Source organism: Lissotriton vulgaris, chromosome 3_1 (genome assembly GCF_964263255.1).
Source record: "Lissotriton vulgaris chromosome 3_1, aLisVul1.2, whole genome shotgun sequence".
Classification (NCBI taxonomy): domain Eukaryota; kingdom Metazoa; phylum Chordata; class Amphibia; order Caudata; family Salamandridae; genus Lissotriton; species Lissotriton vulgaris.
The window spans coordinates 2110048731-2110070567 of NC_141689.1; the positions used below are offsets into that span (position 1 = coordinate 2110048731).

The 21837-nt window shown below is 49.0% G+C and overlaps 1 protein-coding gene across 1 annotated transcript in view; it reads left to right on the forward strand.

The window, feature by feature from the left end:
* The window catches only part of LOC147728887 (uncharacterized), a 386974-nt gene that overhangs the window by 268882 nt on the left and 96255 nt on the right, over nucleotides 1-21837 (forward strand). Inside the window, exon 15 of the mRNA XM_086963878.1 lies at nucleotides 14001-14078. Coding sequence (XP_086820004.1) covers nucleotides 14001-14078 — 78 coding nt within the window. The remainder of the gene's footprint in view (nucleotides 1-14000; nucleotides 14079-21837) is intronic.

Sequence of the window (21837 nt, forward strand, 5' to 3'; positions counted from 1 at the left end):
CGTAAAAAGTCTCACAAGATACTAACAAGAGACTGAAAATATCTATCAAAAATACACTTTCTGAGTGAATCAGTCTCTGGCTAATATCTCACAATATAATTTTTATGCAAGGTGAACACAACGGTAAAAAAGTTCTATGAAATCGTGTAACATGAGCGTTGAAGAAATGTTGTGAATTTCACTGCCGTAATTGAAAATTCACCAAGGCCTAGATATAGCGATCACGGGCTGCATCACGTTTCCATCCTGGATGTGTTCTCTGTGGAGAAATAAACAGTCATGCAGGCATTACATTTCTGAAGGTTATTCTTCATATAGAGCCTAATGGCAGGATTTTAATTTATCTTTAGAAAATAGAATTCAAACATTTGTTAACCTGTATAGTGCTGTAGTATGTTAGTTGGTCTTTCAAAACGTTTATTCTACATCTTCACCGAATAGTTTGGCACCCGCTGTAGCGAATCAGAATGTAGAATTAAGATGGAGAGGCCCCAGACTTGATGGGAAGTGTGACTGAGCTTCTGTTAATCCCAACCTATTAATCTCACAAAAGTAACCGGGTCTCTCTTGAGAATCCCCCCCGCACACGCTTAGTAGCTTGGCTCAGGGAATAATGCCTTCCTTTGCAAGAGTGTATAAAATAGCTAAATAACAACAACATACAGTAAAGAAGTAATGAACTTAAAATGTCTACACCATATCAGTTAATAAAACACAAGGTTAATAACAAAATATATATATCACACAAAAATGACAATCGAATGTAGGGATCTAAAGTTTTAAAGAAAACGCAAACGTTCCCCACCTTGGAAAACAGTACTCAATGTTTCCTACAGAAGCTACATAGAGTTGAAACAAGCACTCGCATAGCCAGCAGGTCTCGCCTTTGGGACCTTTTAAGTGTTTAGCCATGCAGCACATTATCCTGGGTCCTGTGCTGCCAGGGATTGACGAGCTATACAATTACTACACATTGGTTCATGCAGTGTGATTCAGGAATACAGCCGTACCTCAGGGAACAATTCTGGAACACATTCCAGGGCTTTTTAACGCTGCAACAGAAAGACAAGTGCCTCGATAAAAGTCAGCAGCACTATAAAATTCTGTGTGCGACTGCATCACTAGAGTATTGTACAGCCTATGGAAAAAAGCAGTGAGGTACTTTCCAAGGGTGGAGACGTCGCATCCCTCCTCCCCTAGGCCTCTATTCACCAGGCACCCTTCTCCAGATTGTCCCACTAAAAACACTGCTTGCACCATCCATTTATCAGATAGCCCCCTGCTGCCAGCCCCGCCCTCTGAAACAGCCCGCTAGGTATAGGAGCACTGCATATAACAACAACAAAATTCTCCCATTTGTCAGGTAGAGGGGAAATAATGAATAAACAGGGAATCGGCATCACTTAATTTCCGTGCACCTAAAAACAAAAAAAAGTAACCTGACCTTGTGTAATGTAACTGGTGCTTTTGTAAAGCGCTCCAATACTTTCAGGTCAGTCGAATTCAGGGTCTGTAAAACTGCCCTCAACATTATTCTGACCTTGTGTAATGTAACTAGCACTCATGTAAAGCACTCCGCAACAAGCAGCGAAACTGGAGGCGTTAGGGGGAAATCCTCGAACTTTGAAGTCAGAGAAAATTAAAGAGGCAATTTCGAAAACAGCGTCTGAAGCGTCTGATATTTCATTTTGGTATTTGAACGGGACAGGGAGATTAAGTGACAGGCGCCAAAGCTCAACTACTGAAGATGGGAAAAGAGTGACACAAGCATGAAACAAAGGAAAACATTGTTCTCCAAATGAACACATAAACACAGAAGCGTAATGTTAATAATAAATGGGCAGTGCGATGTGGGAGGAAAGCACATACAAAAAGGAGGGACAAAGAGGAAGGATTTACCAGTAGCAAACCAGCATTTTTGAACTGCAATCGAAGGGACGAATAAAACAGCGATGGGCAGGCTCTAAGCCCACAGAGTGAATACACCATGTGTTGAAGAGACAGCGCATGTGCTGTCTAGGTTCGACCTAAAAATGACAAAGTGTTCTGCATGCTTATGGCCAGGATTTAGGCCCCTTCTTTGGCTAACATAGGGATATGGGACTAAGGGCCATATGTATCAAGGCTTTTGTGATTCGCAAAGGCCGAAATTCGCAGAATTTCGGCCTTAGCGAATCGCAAAAGGCCTTTTTAGCATTTTTGCAATGTATCAAAAAATAGCATCATAAGGAATCGCAAAAATGTGCGATTCCTTATTTTGCTATAGCATTTAAGGAATCGCAATTTTGCGATTCCTTAAATGCTATGTATGAAGCATTTTAAAAATGCAAATTCAGGTTTAGGAATCGCAAATTACCACCAACCTGTAGTTGATGGTAATTTGCGATTTCTTGTAAATATGCACAATTGTGCATTTGTGAGGGTGTCATATGACGCACATACATGCCCTTAGGGCATGTATGTGCGCCATATGCGCACACATGTCATTTTCAGGGGTGCAGCAGGGTGTTCTTGAGACACCCCCTGCACCCTTGAAAATTCGCACAATTTGCGATTAGCAAATTTCCCATTCATTTCCATGGGCCTCCTGGCCCATAGAAATGAATGGGAAGTATTCATTATTTGCGAATTCGCAATTTGCGAATTCGCAAATAATGAATATTAAGGAATTGCTAAAATTCCTAGATTACCTACATACATACCGTTTTGCGAATTCCAAATAGCGATTCCTTAAGATTCGCTATTTTAAATTCGCAAAACGGAAGTATGATACATATGGCCCTAAATGTACTATTGCATTTTCAAGTGCCAAAGCTTGCTATTCTCCAAATCACAGTCTTTGCGACGCCAAACTGCAAAGAAGAAATATATCAAAGGCATTGTGCGACTCATCGTAAATCGGGTGGGAAGGGTGAGGAGAGGAGAGGGAACTAAGTCACTCACAGCACAGGGCTAACGGAGGGTGCCTAGGACAGCACTCATGTTGAGGAAGGAGTGAAATCCTCAGGAAGCAGCATTTTCTTCAAATAAACAAATACCACTGGGAGGAAGCAATTTCAACCCAAGCCCACAAATGTTTACTCTTGGTGTCTCTCCATTCACTTTAAAGAAAACCTATTTTCTGAGCCTGGTAGTGAGAAATATATGGCAAGCCAGGAAAGAAATCATACATTGAACATAACATGAATAAACCCTACTTCTGTATTCCAACTTCAAATAATTGAACATTTATATAGCGCTTTCTCTTCTCTTGCAAGGTTAACTCTGCTTCAGATGATCAATCAAGAGGGTACTCCTCTATCAAAAATACTTATCTGAAAGAACCTCTGACTTTAACCAATATCCAAACTAAGGTACTCACCAGTTGTCATGTATGACTGAATGAGCAAAACATCATTTAGGGAAGATTCCTTAAAAGCTGCTCCAATAATATTTTGCTCCAGCAAGTGCAGTTCAAACAAACACTGCTACAAATGACAAGGGTGCCTCTCTGCCTAAACCATTGCGTCACTTCTATCAGGCCTCGGATGTGGTCACCGACTGGCGGTTTCCAAGATGGGTTTCTGATCAGCAGGCTTCATCATGTTCACTGGCACGTAAGATACCACTGGACATGGGAAGGAGAAAGATGGTACTGAAGGCCTGATCTTCTTGGAATGCAATGATGTGACTCAGCCAGTCAGAGATGGGCCAGAAGCTCTTGTCCTTCGGGTATGGTAGTGAGGATCTAGAAGAGGCAGGGTAAAAGGACTCCTCCTATTATACTGCCAGGGAGGTATCAAACATCAATAAAACGGTTACATTGTTGTAAATTAGCCCATCTAATGACCCATATAAAAACATATGCCTTGTGCAATCCTGATAGCAGCCGGTCTGAGACAGTCTGCAAAGAAAGGCTAGACGTCTCAATTCTTTAAAATAAGTCTGAAGGGGGGCGTGGCCAAGATGGCGGGGTGAGCGGACGCTTCCTCCCGCAGCTCCTCCGGCCCGACTAGGCTCGAGCCCTTTTCTTCAGCTTTTCTCCCCCCGCCGATGCTCGGCGGATGAGAGGAGTGTGGCGGAGCACCTGGGGCACGCAGTGACATCGCTTTGACCCTAATCGCTCCGGTGGAAGCGTCTCAAAAGACCGATCGAAGATCGAGGGGCGACGGAGCGCCCGAGAGGCGGAGCGTATCAGAGTGCTGTCCGTGCGCCTCGGCTGGGCCTGGTGCTGAAAGTTGGCGATCTGGGCGGAGGCCGTCCCGGCACTTGAAGGAGCCGAAGGAGAGCTAAAGCTAGCGGACCCGCTACGCAGAGGACTTTGGATGTGCGCGCTTTGGCGCTCGGACTTGAGGTGGTGGCACCCTGCTTGCGAGGGACCCGGTCCCGGGATTGGAGGGCGATCGGCTTGGAACCAGGGACGGATCTGCCGACTTTTCTGAATAACAGTGCAGCCTCGGCTGTGGAACTTATCGGACTGCCTGGTTTCTGGGGTGCTCCTGTGGTGTCGCCGGGCTCGGGCGATCTGCTTGGCCCCACCCGGCCGCCATTTTGTCCCCGAGGGGTCGATGTCGTTGGCCTGCCACGGAGCCCTTTGACGGCGAATTTCCGCGCTCTCCGCCTCGGCACGGTTATCTCCCTGAGGAGTGTACTGGCTGAGGCCCCCTAGTACAGATTCTGGCTGCCGTCCCGATGGGGCGCCCCTGGCTGGTGGTGTCCGGACTGATCCGCCATTTTGTCGTCTGAGACGCAGCCTCCCGGACCTGACGGGAGCTCCCCACATCGAGTGCTTGCTGGTGGTTGGGCATTCCTCGGAGCGGTTGGGCCTGTGCCCACCTTTCAGTTGAACGCTTGAAATGACTGGGAGAGGCGGTTCGAAGAAGGGGGATCGCACCCTGCCGGATATGCTTGGCAGGGCCCAGCAGCTACGGGACAGAGCACAGCCGTCGCCGGGGTCTTCCCGGGCCTCGGCGGACGCGTCTGGGGGAGAACCCCCGGTCACGAGATCCTTCATGGAAGAGCTGTTCAATTCCCTCAAAGAGGACTTCCAGACGCTGAAGCGGGAAGTGGCTAGCGAGGTCCGTGAGGTCCGCAGAGAAGTGGAGGGCCTCGGTGAACGGGTTGAGACGGTGGAGACGGCAGCCCAGCGCCGGGACGATGAGATTGTCCACTTACAACAAGATGTTCTCCGTCTCCGTGAGCAGTGCGTTGAGCTCCAGGCCCACTCCGAGGACCTTGAGAACAGGTCCAGGAGGAATAACATTCGAGTGCGTGGCGTGCCATCTGCAGATGAAGGGACTGATCTGGTGGGCTATCTGCAGGACTTGTTCCGGGAGATCCTGGGGGAGGCCGCGGATTTCCCTGTCCGCATAGATAGAGCTCACAGAGTTGGTCGACAGCGCCAGTCATCGGCGCCCCCACCGGACATCCTAGCTTTCCTGCCCGACTTCCCGCTGAAGGAGCGCATCATGTCTGAAGCCCGTAGGAAACAGCCACGGACTTTCCGGGAGCGGCCTGTTGCGCTCTACCAGGACCTGTCCGCCATCACACTGCAGAAACGCAGGTCCTTCAGGATTGCTACCGACTTTTTGCGTGAACAGGAGACGCCGTACTCCTGGGGGCATCCCTTTCGCTTGATCTTCCGCTGGAACGGAGTGCTGCATCAACTACGCTCCTTGCAAGACATTTGCGGTGTCCTGGGGCTCACGGCTACAGAGGAGGACGGAGCCACACCGTTGTGGAGGCGATCAGAGAGAAGGGGTCGACGGAGATCAGCGAGGCAACGATCGACAGCGAGCGCTGGGCGTCCTGATTCCCCAACTATCAGGGCGGACATGGCCGGTGCCTTGAGGGCGGCGGCCGGGGCCTTGGCCGACTCCAACGGCGTGGCCATGACGGCCTAGACTCACTCCGGGGGGAGATGAACATAGCTTCTTCGATGCCAGGTTCGGGGCTGGGGGGGGATGGGAGGGAGCGGATCGAGGTGAGTGGCTGGACGTCCACTTTTCTACTTTCTACGGACTTGCCCGTTTTGGGGCTTGACTGAGACAATGGGTTGTTTGTGTTTGCATTTGGCTAGTTGCCACGGGTGTGTTTGGGGTGGGGTTAGGTGTTGTTCTGAAGTTTGGGGAGTCCCGTCCGATGCTGACCATGCCTACGACTGGCCTGCTCTGGCCTGTCCCGCGCTGCTGCCCTGCGCCCCCGGCCCTCTGGTTCCTTGCCCGCAGCATAGCGTTCCTGGTCCCTGAGAGACATGTCGTCCCTGAAGGTGGTGACCCTTAATGTTAAGGGACTGAATAATCCTGTCAAGCGCAGGGCGATTTTGTCTCTACTTGAGGGGACGCAGGCTGACATTTGCCTCTTGCAGGAGACCCACTTGTTGTCCCGTGACTGCCACAGATTGCGCTCTGCTAAGTTCCCCACCCAGTTTTTCTCTTCTGCGGCGACCAAAACCGCGGGGGTCGCCATTCTCATAGCGAGCTCCTTTAGGGGGGAGCTGAAGGCAGCTAGGAAGCTCCTGTCGGCGCTGGACCTGGATAGAGCGGAATACGCCGCCTTGCGCTTGAAACATGCCTACTACACTGGGGGGGACAGGTGTGGCAAACTCCTGGCACATCGGCTTCGGGTCGCGCAACAGCGTAACGTCGTGAAGGAACTTGTGAGTACAGACGGAGTGGCCGTTTCCGGTGACGCGGAGGTGGCGGAAACTTTCCGCAGTTTCTACGAGGAGCTGTATGCTGCGGAGCCCTCCTCGCCGCGGGACGCCGAGGAATATTTGGAGTCGGTGCCCCTTCCGGCGCTGGACCCCGCTCAGGCGGAATATCTGGAGCGGGATATTCGCGTGGAGGAGGTGATTTCCGCTATAGCTCGGTTGAAGCACGGGAAGGCCCCAGGCCCGGACGGATACACGTCCCTGTTCTATAAGACCTTTTGCCCGTTGTGGCCCCTGTCTTAATCCGACTATTTAATTCCTTCGCCGACCCGGGAGCTATCCCGCCGGATCTCCTGCGGGCGACAGTATCGGTGATCCCGAAACCCGGGAAAGACCGGGCTTTGTGCGGCTCGTATAGGCCTATCTCGCTCTTAAATGTCGACCTTAAGCTATACACGGGGATTCTGGCGTCCAGGCTGGCCCTACACCTCCCCGGTTTGGTTGAGGCGGACCAGGCTGGCTTTGTGCCCGGCAGGCAGACGGTCGACAATACCAAGCGGGTGACGCACGTTTTAGAGAAGGCCTCGCGGATCCCCGGGGAGCGGATGTTGCTAGCGGTTGATGCGGAGAAGGCCTTTGACAGGGTTCATTGGCCGTATCTCAAGCTAGTCCTCAGGAAACTGGGAATTGGTGATAAATTCCGCACTATGGTCTTCAACTGCTATAAGTACCCCTCGGCGTCTGTGCGGGTAAACGGGTGCAGCTCCCGTGGTTTTGCGATCGAGCGCGGCACGAGGCAGGGCTGCCCCCTCTCTCCACTCCTGTTCGCTCTCTACATGGAGCCGTTCGCCCAAAGGATCCGCCACAATCCGGATGCTGTTGAGATCAGGATGGGCCAGTATGTTCACACTGTCAGCCTCTATGCTGACGATGTCCTGCTGACCCTAGACGACCCTAGGCGGTCCTTGCCCGCCTGCATCCAAGAGTTGCCTTTGCACGTGTGGCCGGCTTTAAAATGAACGTGAGCAAATCGGTGGCTTTAGATGTGTCTCTGGCTACGGACACTAGGAGGGACCTTCAGCGACTCTTCCCAATGCAGTGGTCCTCGTCCCTGGTGCCATACCTAGGGATCTTACTGGCGCCTACGTTGCCAGCGATGGTGGCGGCCAATTACACCTCTCTTAGTAAGAAGATTAGGGAGGAGCTTGGCCGCTGGAGTAAGAGCTTGCTGTCCTGGCTGGGAAGGATCGCGGCTGTTAAGATGACGGTCTTGCCTCAGATATTATATCTTTTTCGTGCCCTGCCTCTCCAGCCTCCAGTGGGCTGGATTCGACAGACGCAGGCCGACATCTCCCGCTTTGTCTGGCAAGGCCGCAAGCCGCGGATGAAGAGGGTCCTCTCCACGCTTGCCCCGGAAGCAGGGGGCCTTGGTATCCCGGACCTCCGTAAGTACTTTCAGGCGGCGCAGCTTAGATACCTTGTAGAATGGAGCAGGTGGGAGTCCGACAAACACTGGCTTTTTCAAGACCAAGCGGTGGCAGGCCGCACCCTACAGGAGGTCCCATTCTTACGCCGTGCTCATCGACCCCCCAACCTATACGCTTCTTTCGTTACACGAGTCCCCTTGAGGGTGTGGGATGCAGTCTGCGAGGCTCGGGGCCTTACCACTTTCCCTTCCCCGTTTACACCCATAGTGGGGAATCCCGACTTCTCCCCAGGGATGGAGCCGGGCGCTTTTTCCCATTGGAGGACGGCGGGCTGTAGGGCGCTCTTCCAGGTCTATGGGTCCGACGGCGTGGTTCCCTTTCAGCAGCTGCGGCAGGAATTCGGCCTGACTGAGTTGGATAGGCTACGTTACATGCAGGTCCGGCATTGGGCCCTCCAGCCCCAGGTGCGGGACACCGCCGATCGTCAAATTACACCGTATGAGCAGTGGCTGGTGACCCGAACCTCCGATGCTAAATTGATTACTGATCTTTATAAGCATCTACAACCCCCGCCGTTCCACTATTATAACCCGGGGAGGGAACGATGGCACAGGGAGCTGGCTAGAACACTTAGCCACAAGGAATGGGACCAGATTGCACACCGGGCACGACACTCTGCGTACCATACCGGCCTTACTGAGACGTTTACCAAGGTGTCCACGTACTGGTACTACACTCCAGAGAGACTGTGTGAGATGCATAGGCACACTGACAGGGGGTGCTGGAGAGGTTGCGGACAGGTGGGGACTCTCTCACATATTCTTTGGGATTGTCCCTTGCTGGCCGCCTATTGGAAGGAGGTTCTGGATGAGGTGGATAAGCACTTTGAAATCGAGCTCCCGCGCTTCCCGGCGTATGTCTTACTGGGCCTCTCCAACGGCCTGATGTATCCACTGAAGTCTCGCAGGGACTGGCAGATTGCAATCGCACTGGGGTCTGCGGTCCAGAATATCCTTATCCATTGGCGCACCACTACTGTCCCTTCCATTACGGGTTGGTTACATAGACTCTGGCACGTGTTGGGAATGGAGAAGTTGTCGCTCACGGTGGCGGGGGAGATAGACCAATTTGATGAGCTGTGGCAACCCTTCCTTGTGCTACTTACCACCGAGTTCAGGGAGCTCACCTGCCCGAGGTACCTCAGGCTTCTGAGGCTGACGACGCCGGTAACTCCGGCAGAATAGGATAAGTGGGGGGCGGGTTCTGGGCGGGGGGGGGGGGTGCAGTTTTGGGGCGGGTAGTATTGGTAGTGGGCCATTGGATGGGGGGTTTGGGGGGAGTTGGGGAGTTGTTCCTTTTTCTTGGGGCAGGGGTTCTGGGAGGGGTTGGGTTGTGCTTCTCTGGGTCACTTTCATTGCTTTCTCTGCTCAGATTTGGGGTGCTGGACATGCTCGGAATGGAGTTATGAGTCACTGTTTAACTTTTCATCTACCAATGCTTCTCCTCTGGGCTGACGAACTGTTCCTCAACAATGCTCCTAATACTGCGCTTTTTTCTTTTATTGTATTGTATGTAACCCTACCCTCCTGCTCCCCTTCCCCGTATTCCTTTGTCTTAATAAAAATGCTTTAAACCTAAAATAAGTCTGAAGCACCAGTAAATACAGCTCAAATTCAGATCTGGCTATAAGACAACACCTGAGCATATGGGGCTGCTTTTCCTGAGCACCTGGTGCTCTGTCTGCTAAAGTGATGATCTTTGAGCACATGAGGATGCACCTTACCATATCAGGTTACAGCTGACCATATGGGCCTATATCTGAACATATAAGGCTAGATAACTACACATTTGGGATTAAACTGAGGATATGATGATATACCAGAGCATAACAGGGTATATTTGTGCATATGGCACTGAACTGTACCTACGAGCCAGATAGGCCAAAGCATAAGGAAATATATTTGTGCACAGGGAGCTACACCTAGGTGCATGAGACTGCACTAAGCAAATGAAGCTATTACTGGGAATACTGGGTTTATTGTTATGTATATGAGTCTAAATTAAGTGTCTTATGCTTTACCTGAGCACACTGTGTTTCATCTGAGCCGAAGGCTATACCTTAGCATATGTGCCTATACTTGCAAATGGGACGCTACACTGAGCATATGGGGTGTTTCCTGAGTTTATGGGGCTATAGATGAGTATTTGAACATGCACCCAAGCTTAAAAGGCAATTTGTCTTCTTACAAATAAACTCTTGTTGGAATTGTCCCTTTCTGCGAGGTTCGCCCCAAACTTTGTGCCCTCACCCTTCTCTTTTTTGAACCCATTTGTGTTGGCTTTTAGGCCTCTGTGCACTTTACCACTGCTAAACAGTGAGTGCTTGTGCTCTATCCTTAAAATATGGTGGAATTTTCTAATACTCAATTGGCATATTTAATTTACTTGCAACACTCCAGTAAAGTGGCAGTACTTTCGCCCAAGGACTGTAAATTAAATGCTACTAGTGGGCCTGTAGCACTGGTTGTGCCACCCACTTAAGTAGCACTTTAAACATATCTCAGGTCTGCCATTGCAGTCTGTGTGTGTAGTTTTAAACTGTCATGTCGATCTGGCAAATTAAACTTTTTGCCAGGCCCAAATCTCCCTTTTTAATATATGGATATCACCCCTATTGTAGGCCCTAGACAACCCAGAGGGCAGGGGACACTTTATCTAAAAAATGAGGCATATATGTTTTAGTTTCACATGTCCTGGTAGTGAAAAACTCTTACAGTTGTCTTTCACTACTGCAAGGACCATCTCTACCACAGAATAACATTGGAGTTATCTTATTACATTTAATAAGCTGTAATTACCAAATGGGAGCAGCTAACCAGTTCATGTTTGGTGTCTTTGGAATTGAAATGAAAAATCCTAACTGATGGTGAAGTTGGATTTTGAATCACAATTTTGAAAATGGCACGTTTAGAAAGTTCACATTTTCCTGCCTTAGCCATTTCGTGCCTATAGCCTGTCTCTGGGTCAAATGACCGGGTGTAATTGGCAGTTGGTGTTTGTGTATTTCTTCTAGACAGCCACACTCTACAGTGATCTTAGGTGTGTCTGGATGGGCCATCACTGACAGGTTGGGAGGGTGGAGCTGGGCACAGCCCTACTTACACTTGAATAGGCTGTGTCCTGCCTCCAAGCAAAGAAGTGCTTACCTCTTGTAGTTGGAGCTAGGACTAGGAAGGCAGGATGCCTGGGGGCTGAAAAGGTAAGCCTCTAGCAGCTTCTCCCACCTTTCAGATGAAGGTCAACAGATATAAATATTTGATCTCAGGCAGCATCTCTTCACTACACATTTGGACCTGTTGATGCTCTGCCAGGAAGAAGGACTGCTGTGCTGCTGAAAGGACTACCCCTCTGTTGGACTGCTGTCCTGCCATGCTGACCTGCTGTCTGATGCCCTCTTGCCTGGGTGAGAAGAACTGGACTTGCATTATTGAACCCAGGACCCCAGAGGGACTCCAAGGGCTAGTTGGCTGGCCTCCTCCTAGCTTGAGCCTCAGGTACAGAATTCCACAACAAACTTGACCCAGCACCTGGACTCTGCCATCTATGAGATTAACCTGCCAAGTGGTTCCAACCCTGTTCTGGACCATTGGAAGTGGGACTAAGGTGCTTTGCCAGGCTCTGTGGATCCAGTGGAAGCAATGCATCTCCTCTGCTGTGCGATGCAACTACGAGTAGAACCGAAGCATCACCGCTGGTGAATGTATAACCCCATCTCAAGGACCTGTATCGCAGCCCACAGCCTCATCAAAAAAGTTGCTGTGCTGTACATCCTCGGCGCAGGCCCTCACACCCCTCGCTGATGGCAGCCTTGCCGACAGCCTCCACACCACTGCCTTGCAGCTCCTCATAACAAACACATCGCCCGACTCCACACCATATCCTCAATGCCGGACTTTCCATCGCAAGTCCTTGTCAACGAGATCCTTGACGACGATGCAGGACCTCGCACTGCAGGCTGCATAATGCCTGATTTGACGTGGATCCCCACAATGCTAAGCAAACCTGGATGTATTTGTTCAGCGGGCCTAACTGGGTCCCTGTAGCCAGCCCATGCTTCATTGCGGTCAGTCTGAACTTGTGACTTTGTACTGGTTCGGCACAAGCAGATATCTACAGTTAGTAGTTTGTGCTTTTTGGCACTTTTTCACTGAAATATTTCAACCTGCATATCTCTGGTTCTACCAATTGGATATTTATCATTTTAGTCTGTTTTTTTTTTTAATACCTTTATTTTTCTAAGTTGATGTGAGCTCCTTTTTGTGTGTTTAACACTTTATTACTGTTTGAAAGGTTAGGCAAATACTTTACACGTTGCGTTTAAGTTAGGCATGACTGTTTTGTGCCAAGCTACCAGAGGGTTGAGCACAGGATAGTTTAGGGATGACTTGTGCCTCACTCTGACACGGATTGTCATTGCTACTTGACCAGGGCTCACACCCCAGTCAACCAGTATTCCAATTTCCCGCTTGGCCAGGTCCAATGACCCAATTTCTTACAATATGAAAACAAGGAGGGAGAACCCGTACTATTTAAAAATAGGGACAGGGTAGATACAGTTATCAACCACAAAGATCGTCCCTAGTAGCTATAAGCTAATGTGTGTGACTTCTAGGCAAGCAGAAAACGAAAAAAATCTAAATACATTAAAATACATTAATCATGTGCAAAGATGCCACTTTGAGGCATCAAACAAACAACAAAAAATACAAAGAAATACAAGAAAGTATGGTTTATAAAAAAAATTGTCAACAATTTATTACACAAGGAATTAAAAAAGCATAATTCATTAAAACATTTTTTCATTAGCAATCATCTATACAATACATAATTCAAGAAAACAAAGTCGACGCTGCATTTCGGTGATTTCATACAGATGTTCACCTTCTTCAGGACAGTTTTCTAAATAATAAAAACAATACATACTGTTATTCTTCAAACATGTTGTTGGTTGCTCCCTCTTTTAACTGCACAAACTAAAATCTTGCCCTGTGCCCGTTATCGAGCACCTACATCTTAGTTACATCATTATTTCATTTTTTTAGAAAAAAACTTCTCCTCAAATAAGTAATACCCATAACTCATTGGTTACTCTACTCAGCTTTATTTATAAGGAAGGTTACAATTCCAACCGGATCTTTTCAAATTGATAAACAGCATATATCCTAACAGGAATTAGACAACCTTAGGACTCTTCAAAATAGACATACATTTCTTAATCACAAGGACAGGTCTAACAACAGTTGTCACTTCCCGTGTCTGTGACCTCAATTATCTGTGGCTAGTATTTCTAAAATTTCATAAAGATTACACCAGGGATGTGTACCTAGTCAGAAATAAAAATAGAAAGGATATCTCATAAATACCCCCTACTAGCTTTATTTTTCTGTTTTTTTCCACTCTTCCAACCTTAAATTCTAGTATCTTCTGAAATTCTTCTCCAACACCTATTGAGGGATGTAAACTGTTCCTGGCATAGAACCACTGCTCGCCATCAACAGGAGCTGTTAGTAGAAAAGCTCAGCAGACCATTGCAGGCAGCCTTTCAGGACCTCTACTGTAAAAATTAGGAACCAAGCTACTGTTTCATAACCAGGTTCATCCTGAGATGGGGTAGGGGGGGAAGAGGGACAATGTGATATGCCCTTTGGTAGTAAGCATGAGGGTGTCTAACTTGTAGCAAGTTGGTTAAGTTGCGTTGATTGAGATGGGCGGTAGTCACCGAAGCAATAGGCACTATGAGAAAGGTAATGTGCAAGTGCTACATAGGTGTTGCATGGCCAAGAATTACAATCATGTTGGTTTTGAATGTGATTATTTACAGTAATCTGTTTAGGACACTATCCTATTTATATATTAATAATTTATAAATCTGTTTCCAACAGTGCCTTCCTTACAGCCACCAAAGGAGTCCCTTGAACAAGTACTTGTCAGAAACCCCGCGACTGGCTGGTATAGCCCAGGTACTGTAAATGCAACTACCGAACGCCTGGTGACTGCCTGTATTGACATATTCGCTGGCAAGAAAACATGACATGCTGAAACCTTCAATAGGGTCCTATGGGCCTGATACTCAAGAAGTTCTGTCAGTAGGTGTAACTAAATTGGCTTGAGCTCCTAGGAGTAAGTCACACTTCTCCATGGAGGGAAGGTTTGGGTAAGGGGCTCGTTGTTAGAGGATTCATGTGAGAAAGGGTGTCAAGCGATGCTCGTACCTAACACAACTTTTGTTTGTACTGTTGTGAGAGACGTTATATAATGTCCAGTTATGCACCCTTCTCCCCTTCTGGGACCATTCTAAATCCTATCTGTTTCACCAATGCTTGAATGAACCGAGTCAACACTTAAACTGAAATATTGAAGCACACATCTGTTTTACGTTTTTATGCTCTAAATCCTTGCTTTATCCCGTTTACTGGTTTCTATTTCCAGGGGATGTAAAATTATGTTCTCTGCAAACTCTAGTTTACTCAGGGATCAGAATTCCAAGCAATGCAGAGTTCACCACACGATTTAAATAATTATCAGGCTCCGCACCCCACAATGTTGCCTAGGTCGGCGAGTCAGACCTGACGATATTTAAGTGGTAATCACACTGAGCAGGCAATGGGGCCTGGTAAATCCTGGGGCCTGCCCAATTCATGCCAGGAGTTGTTCAATTCTGCATGTTCTATTTGCAAGTTTGAATTCAGAGCAAGATGTCCGCTTAATAAATACCCATTGCTGTCTGTCCCACTTAGGACGGGGGAACGAGAAATTTGGGGAATTGGCCTAATCTGGTTGGACATAACAACATTATTTTGGGACTTCCTTTTGCCCCATAGGCAGTGGCGACAGCCTTTTTTCATTTCGCATTTGCTTTCAGTTGTTTTAATTCTGCATTTCTTTTCCTCCTTCTTAAATTCCTGCTACCTTTGTTCATTTTCGTTTTCTCCACTCTTAATGCCATTCAAATAGCCATGCAAGGAAAATGCAAATTTTCCTAAGTTTCTCATATTCAGGCTGGCCATCCGAACCTCTCTTCAAGAATACGTAAAAAAGCACCATTCGTCTCAAGCAGTTTAAGACCCAATGCATTTCGGACCCCCACTGGTCTTTCGTCAGGGGTAACTGTAAATACCAACATAAACATCCTTTTAAATACTACACAACCAAATATATGCACAAATTCATTACAAAGCTTGTAAAATATAAATAGCACGTGCCAAACATCCCAAAATGTTCTAGGTGTCAATAAACCTATTCTTGTTTCTAACTAGAACCCACTCTACTACATCAAAAAATAGCTCAGTTGCAATCATGCATTCATTGCCTTTACATACCCTCATCCTAACTTCGCCCTCCATACCCCGTATCCAACATCCTCTCCACCGCTACCTCCAGTCTTTCATCTTGCCAGAACTTAATCCTCCCATTATTCTGCTATCTGAGATCACTCCTCAACTCTTGTATACCTCATTTCCTACCATTTTCCCCTTTATGCATACCTGCTAGAAAGTTGTAATGATCGCGTCTCAAGCCACCCAGCAAAATCTACTTTATCGCTCACCCCCTCATTTATTTCAACTGAACATTCCCGCCTCGTTTCCTGTAGTCTCCCTCTCTTTCCACTTGATAATTAACACCTGAGCCATCCGTGCCTGCCCTAAACACTACATCTCCCATACTGCACTAAACTTCTCATGTAATTTGGTCAGTACTATTCAAAAAAACACTTTCCGCAGTTTACTGCTTATCTTTTCTTGATCTGGTTGGGCCAGACACAACGGAATAATTACGTTTACTCCGGTTTGGTGACAATAACTGTGAATTGCTTAACTTCGATACTGTTTTTTTTTATCCAAGTAGAGTGAACACATTTAGTGTGCATTTATTCATAGAAAAACATTTTTAATGCAGACCACTAGGTTTTTATCTGAAACAGAAATAGAATTACTTCATAAAATATTGTATCTTTGGATTCATTGGAAATACTTGATCAATCTTTTTTTTTTTTTTTTAAAGTTTATTTTTAGTTTATTAGAGAAACAGAAGAAATAACAGCGGCAATCCCGCACAGTGACCCACGCAGGGGCCATAAGCATAGGCCGTTAGCAATAGTGTCGAGCAACCGTAGGCTGCAACTGAGCAGAACCAAAAGGCAGAGCCACAGGACCCAGGAGTAGTGTAATCACGGACACAGTACGAAAGGTCCATCCAAGTAGGCAAGCAGCTGTAGGAGTAGCAGCCTCTAGTGCACAAATCCCATCATGTCTAGCTATGGTGGGCCTCATCAGCTGAGTGCGTGCCTAAACAAATAAGTAACAAAAAACAAAACCCCCCCCCCACCCCTCCCGCCCTCCCGTAGTGGTGGTGGCAACAACAGTCATCAACCCTTCTGTGTGAGTCCCCATTTAGAACTGGGTGGGAAGGCGCGCATAAGTAGAACGGCTATACCACAGATGGCAACCCTTAAAGGAAATGGGCCCAGGTGCCCCAGCAGAGGTGGAGGTATTGAAGTTACCCAGGATATGTCCACTTAGATCTGAAATAGATGGAGCGCACGTATGGAGGAGGGACAAACTGCAGATGGTAAACCTTTTGAAAGAAAACGGACCAAAGGCCCCCAGCGGAATTGGAAGTTCCTAAAGTTACCCAGGAAGATGTCCGCTACCCTTTCCATGCTAAGTAGTTTCCATAGTTTTGCGTGCCAAAGGGAAATCGCTGGAGCTTCCGTTTTTTTGCAGGCTGAGACCAAAGTAAGTTTGGCAGCTCCAAGACAAAGCCATAAGATTTGTTTATCCGCACGTGTCTGATGTTCAAGAATGGGGTCTCGGAGGCCCAATAGCACATAGGCCATAGAGTCCTCCACAGGGTAGCCAAGGATCTCCTTAATATGGGAAAGGATCTCTTCCCAGTATGGTCGAATTACCGGGCAATCCCACCAAATATGACGGAAGTCCCCGGGCAAACCACATCCCCTCCAGCATCTGTCAGAAGTCTTCGGGAATATGCGATGGATTTTGGCGGGAAATAAGTACCACTCCATGACCGTCTTAAGGTGGGCCTCCCTCAAGTCCAACGAGTGGTTGTGCGCAGCAATATCGCGCCATAGTGCCGTCCACTCCTCCTTGTCCGAGATGTCCCGTCCCAGTATCTACTCCCAGTGTCCCATGTAGCGTGGGCGTGGCGACACTGATGAGGTAAGCAGCAGCTGATAAAGAAAGGAGACGACCCCTTTCAAGACCGATGTCCGGAGAATAAAGGCCTCAAAGGGTGAAGGAGGTCTCGTAGCTGTCTCGTGGACCCTAGGTGATGTGGCCCAGTGAAGCATCTGAACATGGTGATATCGTTCCGACGCAGGGACTCCATAGTCCCTCATGCAATTGCCAAAGGTGAGTGGAGTGCAACCGTGGAATAGATGGGTCAAGGCTCTACAGCCCCCCTCCCTCCACACTTTGAAGGGGCCCTCCTGCAGCACCGGAGGGAATTCCGGATTAAAATGTATAGGTGTGAAAGGGGACGGGAAGGTAGTCCAGCGATCGTCAGTGGCTAAAGTATCCCAGACTTTTAGAGTGGTACTGGTGGGAGTACTAATGTAGGCATTCCAGGGCCTGTCGATCTTGGGTTTCCAGGCCAAATCCCAGATTGATCTACCCGCGACACTCCTATCCATGTGTAGCCAATGTTTCTCCGAGGTTTGTTGTGACCATTCCACCAGCACCCGCAGTTGTGCCGCCTTGTAGTACAAATGCATGTCAGGGAGACCCACTCCACCCTCCCCCCGTGGCCGCCGCAAAGTTGCAAAGGAAAACCACGCTCGACCCCCCCTGCCAGATGAACCGGAGCATCTGGGATTTAAGGCGTCGAAAAAAGGCTACTTCTAGAGGAATAGGAAGTGCCTGAAAGAGGTACAGGTATTTGGGGAGGAGGACCAACTTGATGGCGTGAATACGGCCCAGTCACGAAATGTATTTAGGCTTCCACCGATCTAAGTCTGCCCGAGTCTTTGCCAGCAGTGGTGGGAAGTTCGCGGCGTATAATTTCCCTATCGTGGGAGTCAAACGGACTCCCAGGTACACGATGGAGCTGGAGGCCCAAGCCAACAGGGTGAGGGACCGCACTTGTTCCACCTCCGCAGGAGGAAGCGCGAGATTGAGGACGTACGATTTGCCATAATTGACCTTGAAGCCAGCCACCTCCTCAAAGCGCGATAACACCTCCTGGACGTGTGGGAGGGAGTGAGCCGGGTCCATTATAGAGAGTAGTACATCATCCGCAAATAGGGAAATCTTGTGCTGCTCTCCAGTAAAGGGAAGGCCCCGTATTTCCTCGTGTTCCCGTACTGCTAGCGCTAATGGCTCAATGCTCAGGGCAAAGAGCAGGGGGGAAGAGGACAGCCCTGCCGAGTGCCACGGGAATGTGAGAAAAAGGCGGATAGATGACCGTTCACTGAAACTCTAGAGCGGGGGTGGCTGTATTTTGCCTTTACCATTGAGAGGAACTTTTCCGAAAAGCCAAAAGCAGCCAAAGTATGGAACAGAAAGCCCCAATTCACACGGTCGAAAGCTTTTTCCGCATGGAGGCCTACCAGCACTGCCGGGATTCGGAACCTATTAGCTTTCTCTATTAAATGGACAACTCGCCTTGTATTGTCATGGGTTTGACGGCCTTTATTAAATCCAGATTGATCCGGATGTATGAGAGCCGGCATCAGGTCCTGGAGCCTATTAGCAATGATCGAGGAGTACAGTTTGGCGTCGATGTTGAGGAGGGCTATCGGGCGATACGAAGAGCATTGTGTGGGGTCCTTCCCAGGTTTAGGTATAACGGAAATGACGGCCTCAGCTAACGAGCCAGTTGTGGCACCAGCTTCAGCCATGTCATTAAATAGGGAGACTAGAAAGTCGCATACTTCTGTGGCAAACGTCTTATAAAAGAGGGCAGTGTAGCCGTCCGGCCCCGGGGCCTTATGCAATTTCAGGAGTTTGATGGCGTCAAGCACTTCGACGCGAGTGAACGGGGCAGACAAGAGATCGTTCCACTCTTTAGAAACCTGCGGTATGGGCAAGTCCCGTAGATATTCCCGCTGGTCGTCCGAGTTCAGTGTGTCTCCCGTATAAAGTTCCGCATAGAAGCGGCCTAACAGGTCTGCCTTAATCTCATCACGATGCTGCGGTTCCCCCACTGAGTCCAGGATCCCTCCTATATAGTCCCGCTTCCTCTTTTCTCTAAGTTGACGAGCCAGATGTCTCCCCACCTTATTCCCTTGAGAGTACGAAAGGTGTCATAGTCTCAGCAAGGAAAACTCTGCTCTATTGTTATAATGGGCCCTCAATTTCCCCCTAACCTCCGTCAAGGGGCGGAGGGTCAATCTAGATGGGTTAAGTTTGTGCGCCTGTTCAAGTTATGTAAGTTCCTTCTCCAACTCCTCACGTTCCTTTCGTCGCATTTTGTTTAAATTGGCATTAAGGGCCACGCAGGTGCCCCTAAGAGAAGCCTTGAAGGCGTCCCAGGTGGTGGATATGGACGTATCAGACACAGGGTTGAGCTCAAAAAACTCCCTGACAGTCTTGCTCAATTCTTTGCATGACGTGTCATCTCTAACTACTGCAGCTGGGAAGTACCACTTACGTAGTCCGTCACCCACCGGTGACCAGCGAAGTCCAAGCACGAGTAGGCTATGGTCAGAAACCGCCAATGGAAATATACTAGAGTCGTGGAGATCTCCCCTAAGGGCCTGACTTAGAAAAATGTGATCTAGTCGGGAATAGGAATGGTGGACATGGGAGAAAAAGGTATAGTCACAAGATAGGGGGTGCATGGAGCGCCAGCCATCTATTAAGCCCAGGTCACCAATAAGCCGCTGTGTCTCAGCAGAGAACAACCCCGCATCAGCCCTTTGGGCGCCAGAGCTATCCATCTCCCTACTCCACACTAAGTTGAAATCCCCCATCAGGAATAAGTGCCCCTCCACAAAGTCACCTATCCTGCGCAGCAGGCTCTGGAAAAAGCTGTTTTGTCCCGCATTTGGAGCATATACCACTACAAAGGTGCTCAATCTACCATGGACCTTTCCCTTCACCATCAACCAGTGGCCTTCCTTATCGCTGCACACTTCAACAGGCTGAAAATGAAGGGTCGCCTGAAAAAGAAGAGCCACCCCCCTGTGTTTCGTGGAGGCAGATGACCTATATATAAGAGGAAAAAGCTTATGCCGAAGGCGAAGTTCATCTTTACGTGCCAAGTGAGTCTCCTGGAGACCCACTATATCGAGTTGGTGGTCATTCACATACTTCCACACTTTCTGACGCTTTTGCGGGGAGTTCAGGCCCTTGACGTTCCAGGTACCAATACTAACAGGCATTATCGGGCAACAACTTCACCACTTCCATGTCCACACCACTCCGTCTCAAACCTCCATCTGCGCTTTCGAGTACCATAGGCAACACAGTAAAATAACTAACATTTAGCAATGTCCAAGAGCAAGAGAATATCGCCCCAAGCACGTGTCCACAGTCCCCCATCAAACCCAAGCCCCCCACCAAGTCTTCCCACAGATCATCCCACCTCTCCGCTCTCCTGCCAAGATAGAGTCCACCCATATAGCCGCCCCAACCCTTCATAAGCCAGGGATAGTCCCTTAGAGTCCCAGAGGCCAGATGCGGACCGTTCTGAGACGCCACACGTACATACCACGTAGCAACGTACACCATCATCCACAAGCACCTACCACCACCATTACCCCCCCTGCTCCCCCCCTTCCCCTACCCCCAACAAGCCCCCTCAACACCACCACCCCCCACCCCCAAGGGACACCCATGACTGCCCCAAACAAATAAAACAGTAGGAAGCATCAAAAGTGAAACAAAAAACAAGGAGAAGCATTGTACTCAACAGTCTTCGTGCATAGATGATCATAAGTTCCTCCAGGGGTTGAGAATGGGGCACCACATGGTGTGCCCCAAAGGCCACGGACCGGTGTGTCTACCCAAAATGTACAATTTTACCCACGGTACCTGGAGATACGAGTCCCTCCGGCGCCAAGCCATCTTCACTTCAAGGCTCAATCCGCCCCGGAGCTGTGCTGTGAGGTCGCCTCTGTCACCGAGGCCACGGAGGCCAACGCTGCCCCCCTTTCCTGTAAGATGGTCGTGCGATCCGGTCGTCTCCGGTCCGTCTCTCGTCCCACTCTCTGCCAAGAAGAGGACCGCCGTCTTCTCCGCGCCGGGGAGCTCCCGCCCCCAGGGGAGGGGGTCGTGTTGTCAAGGCCCAAAAGGTCCCGTGCCACCTGTAGAGATCTAATCTGCGCTAGTCTGTTCTGCTATCTGAAAATGATGCAGAAAGGGTGGCCCCACGAATAGGCTATATTGTGTTCCCGCAAAAAGGTGGTCACAGGCCGAAACTCACGCCTCTTCTGGAGCGTCGAGGCCGCCAGGTCCTGGTACAGCTGGGGGTGGTGTTCCCGGAACTGCAACGATGTAGTCTCCCGTGCCTTTCGAAGAATACGTTCCTTTAGCTGAAAGTCATGGACGCAGACCAAAATGTCGGGTGGAGGACCCCCTCCACGTCTAGGCAATCCAACTATGTGAACTCTGTCCATCTTAATGTCTTGGAGATCCTCATCATCCAGGATTTGCAGGAAGAGAGCTAGAACATAGCCACGTAGGTCGCCCGATTCCCCGTCCCAGGGCACTGCACGTATGCGAATATTGTTCCGGCGGGAACGATTCTCCAAATCCT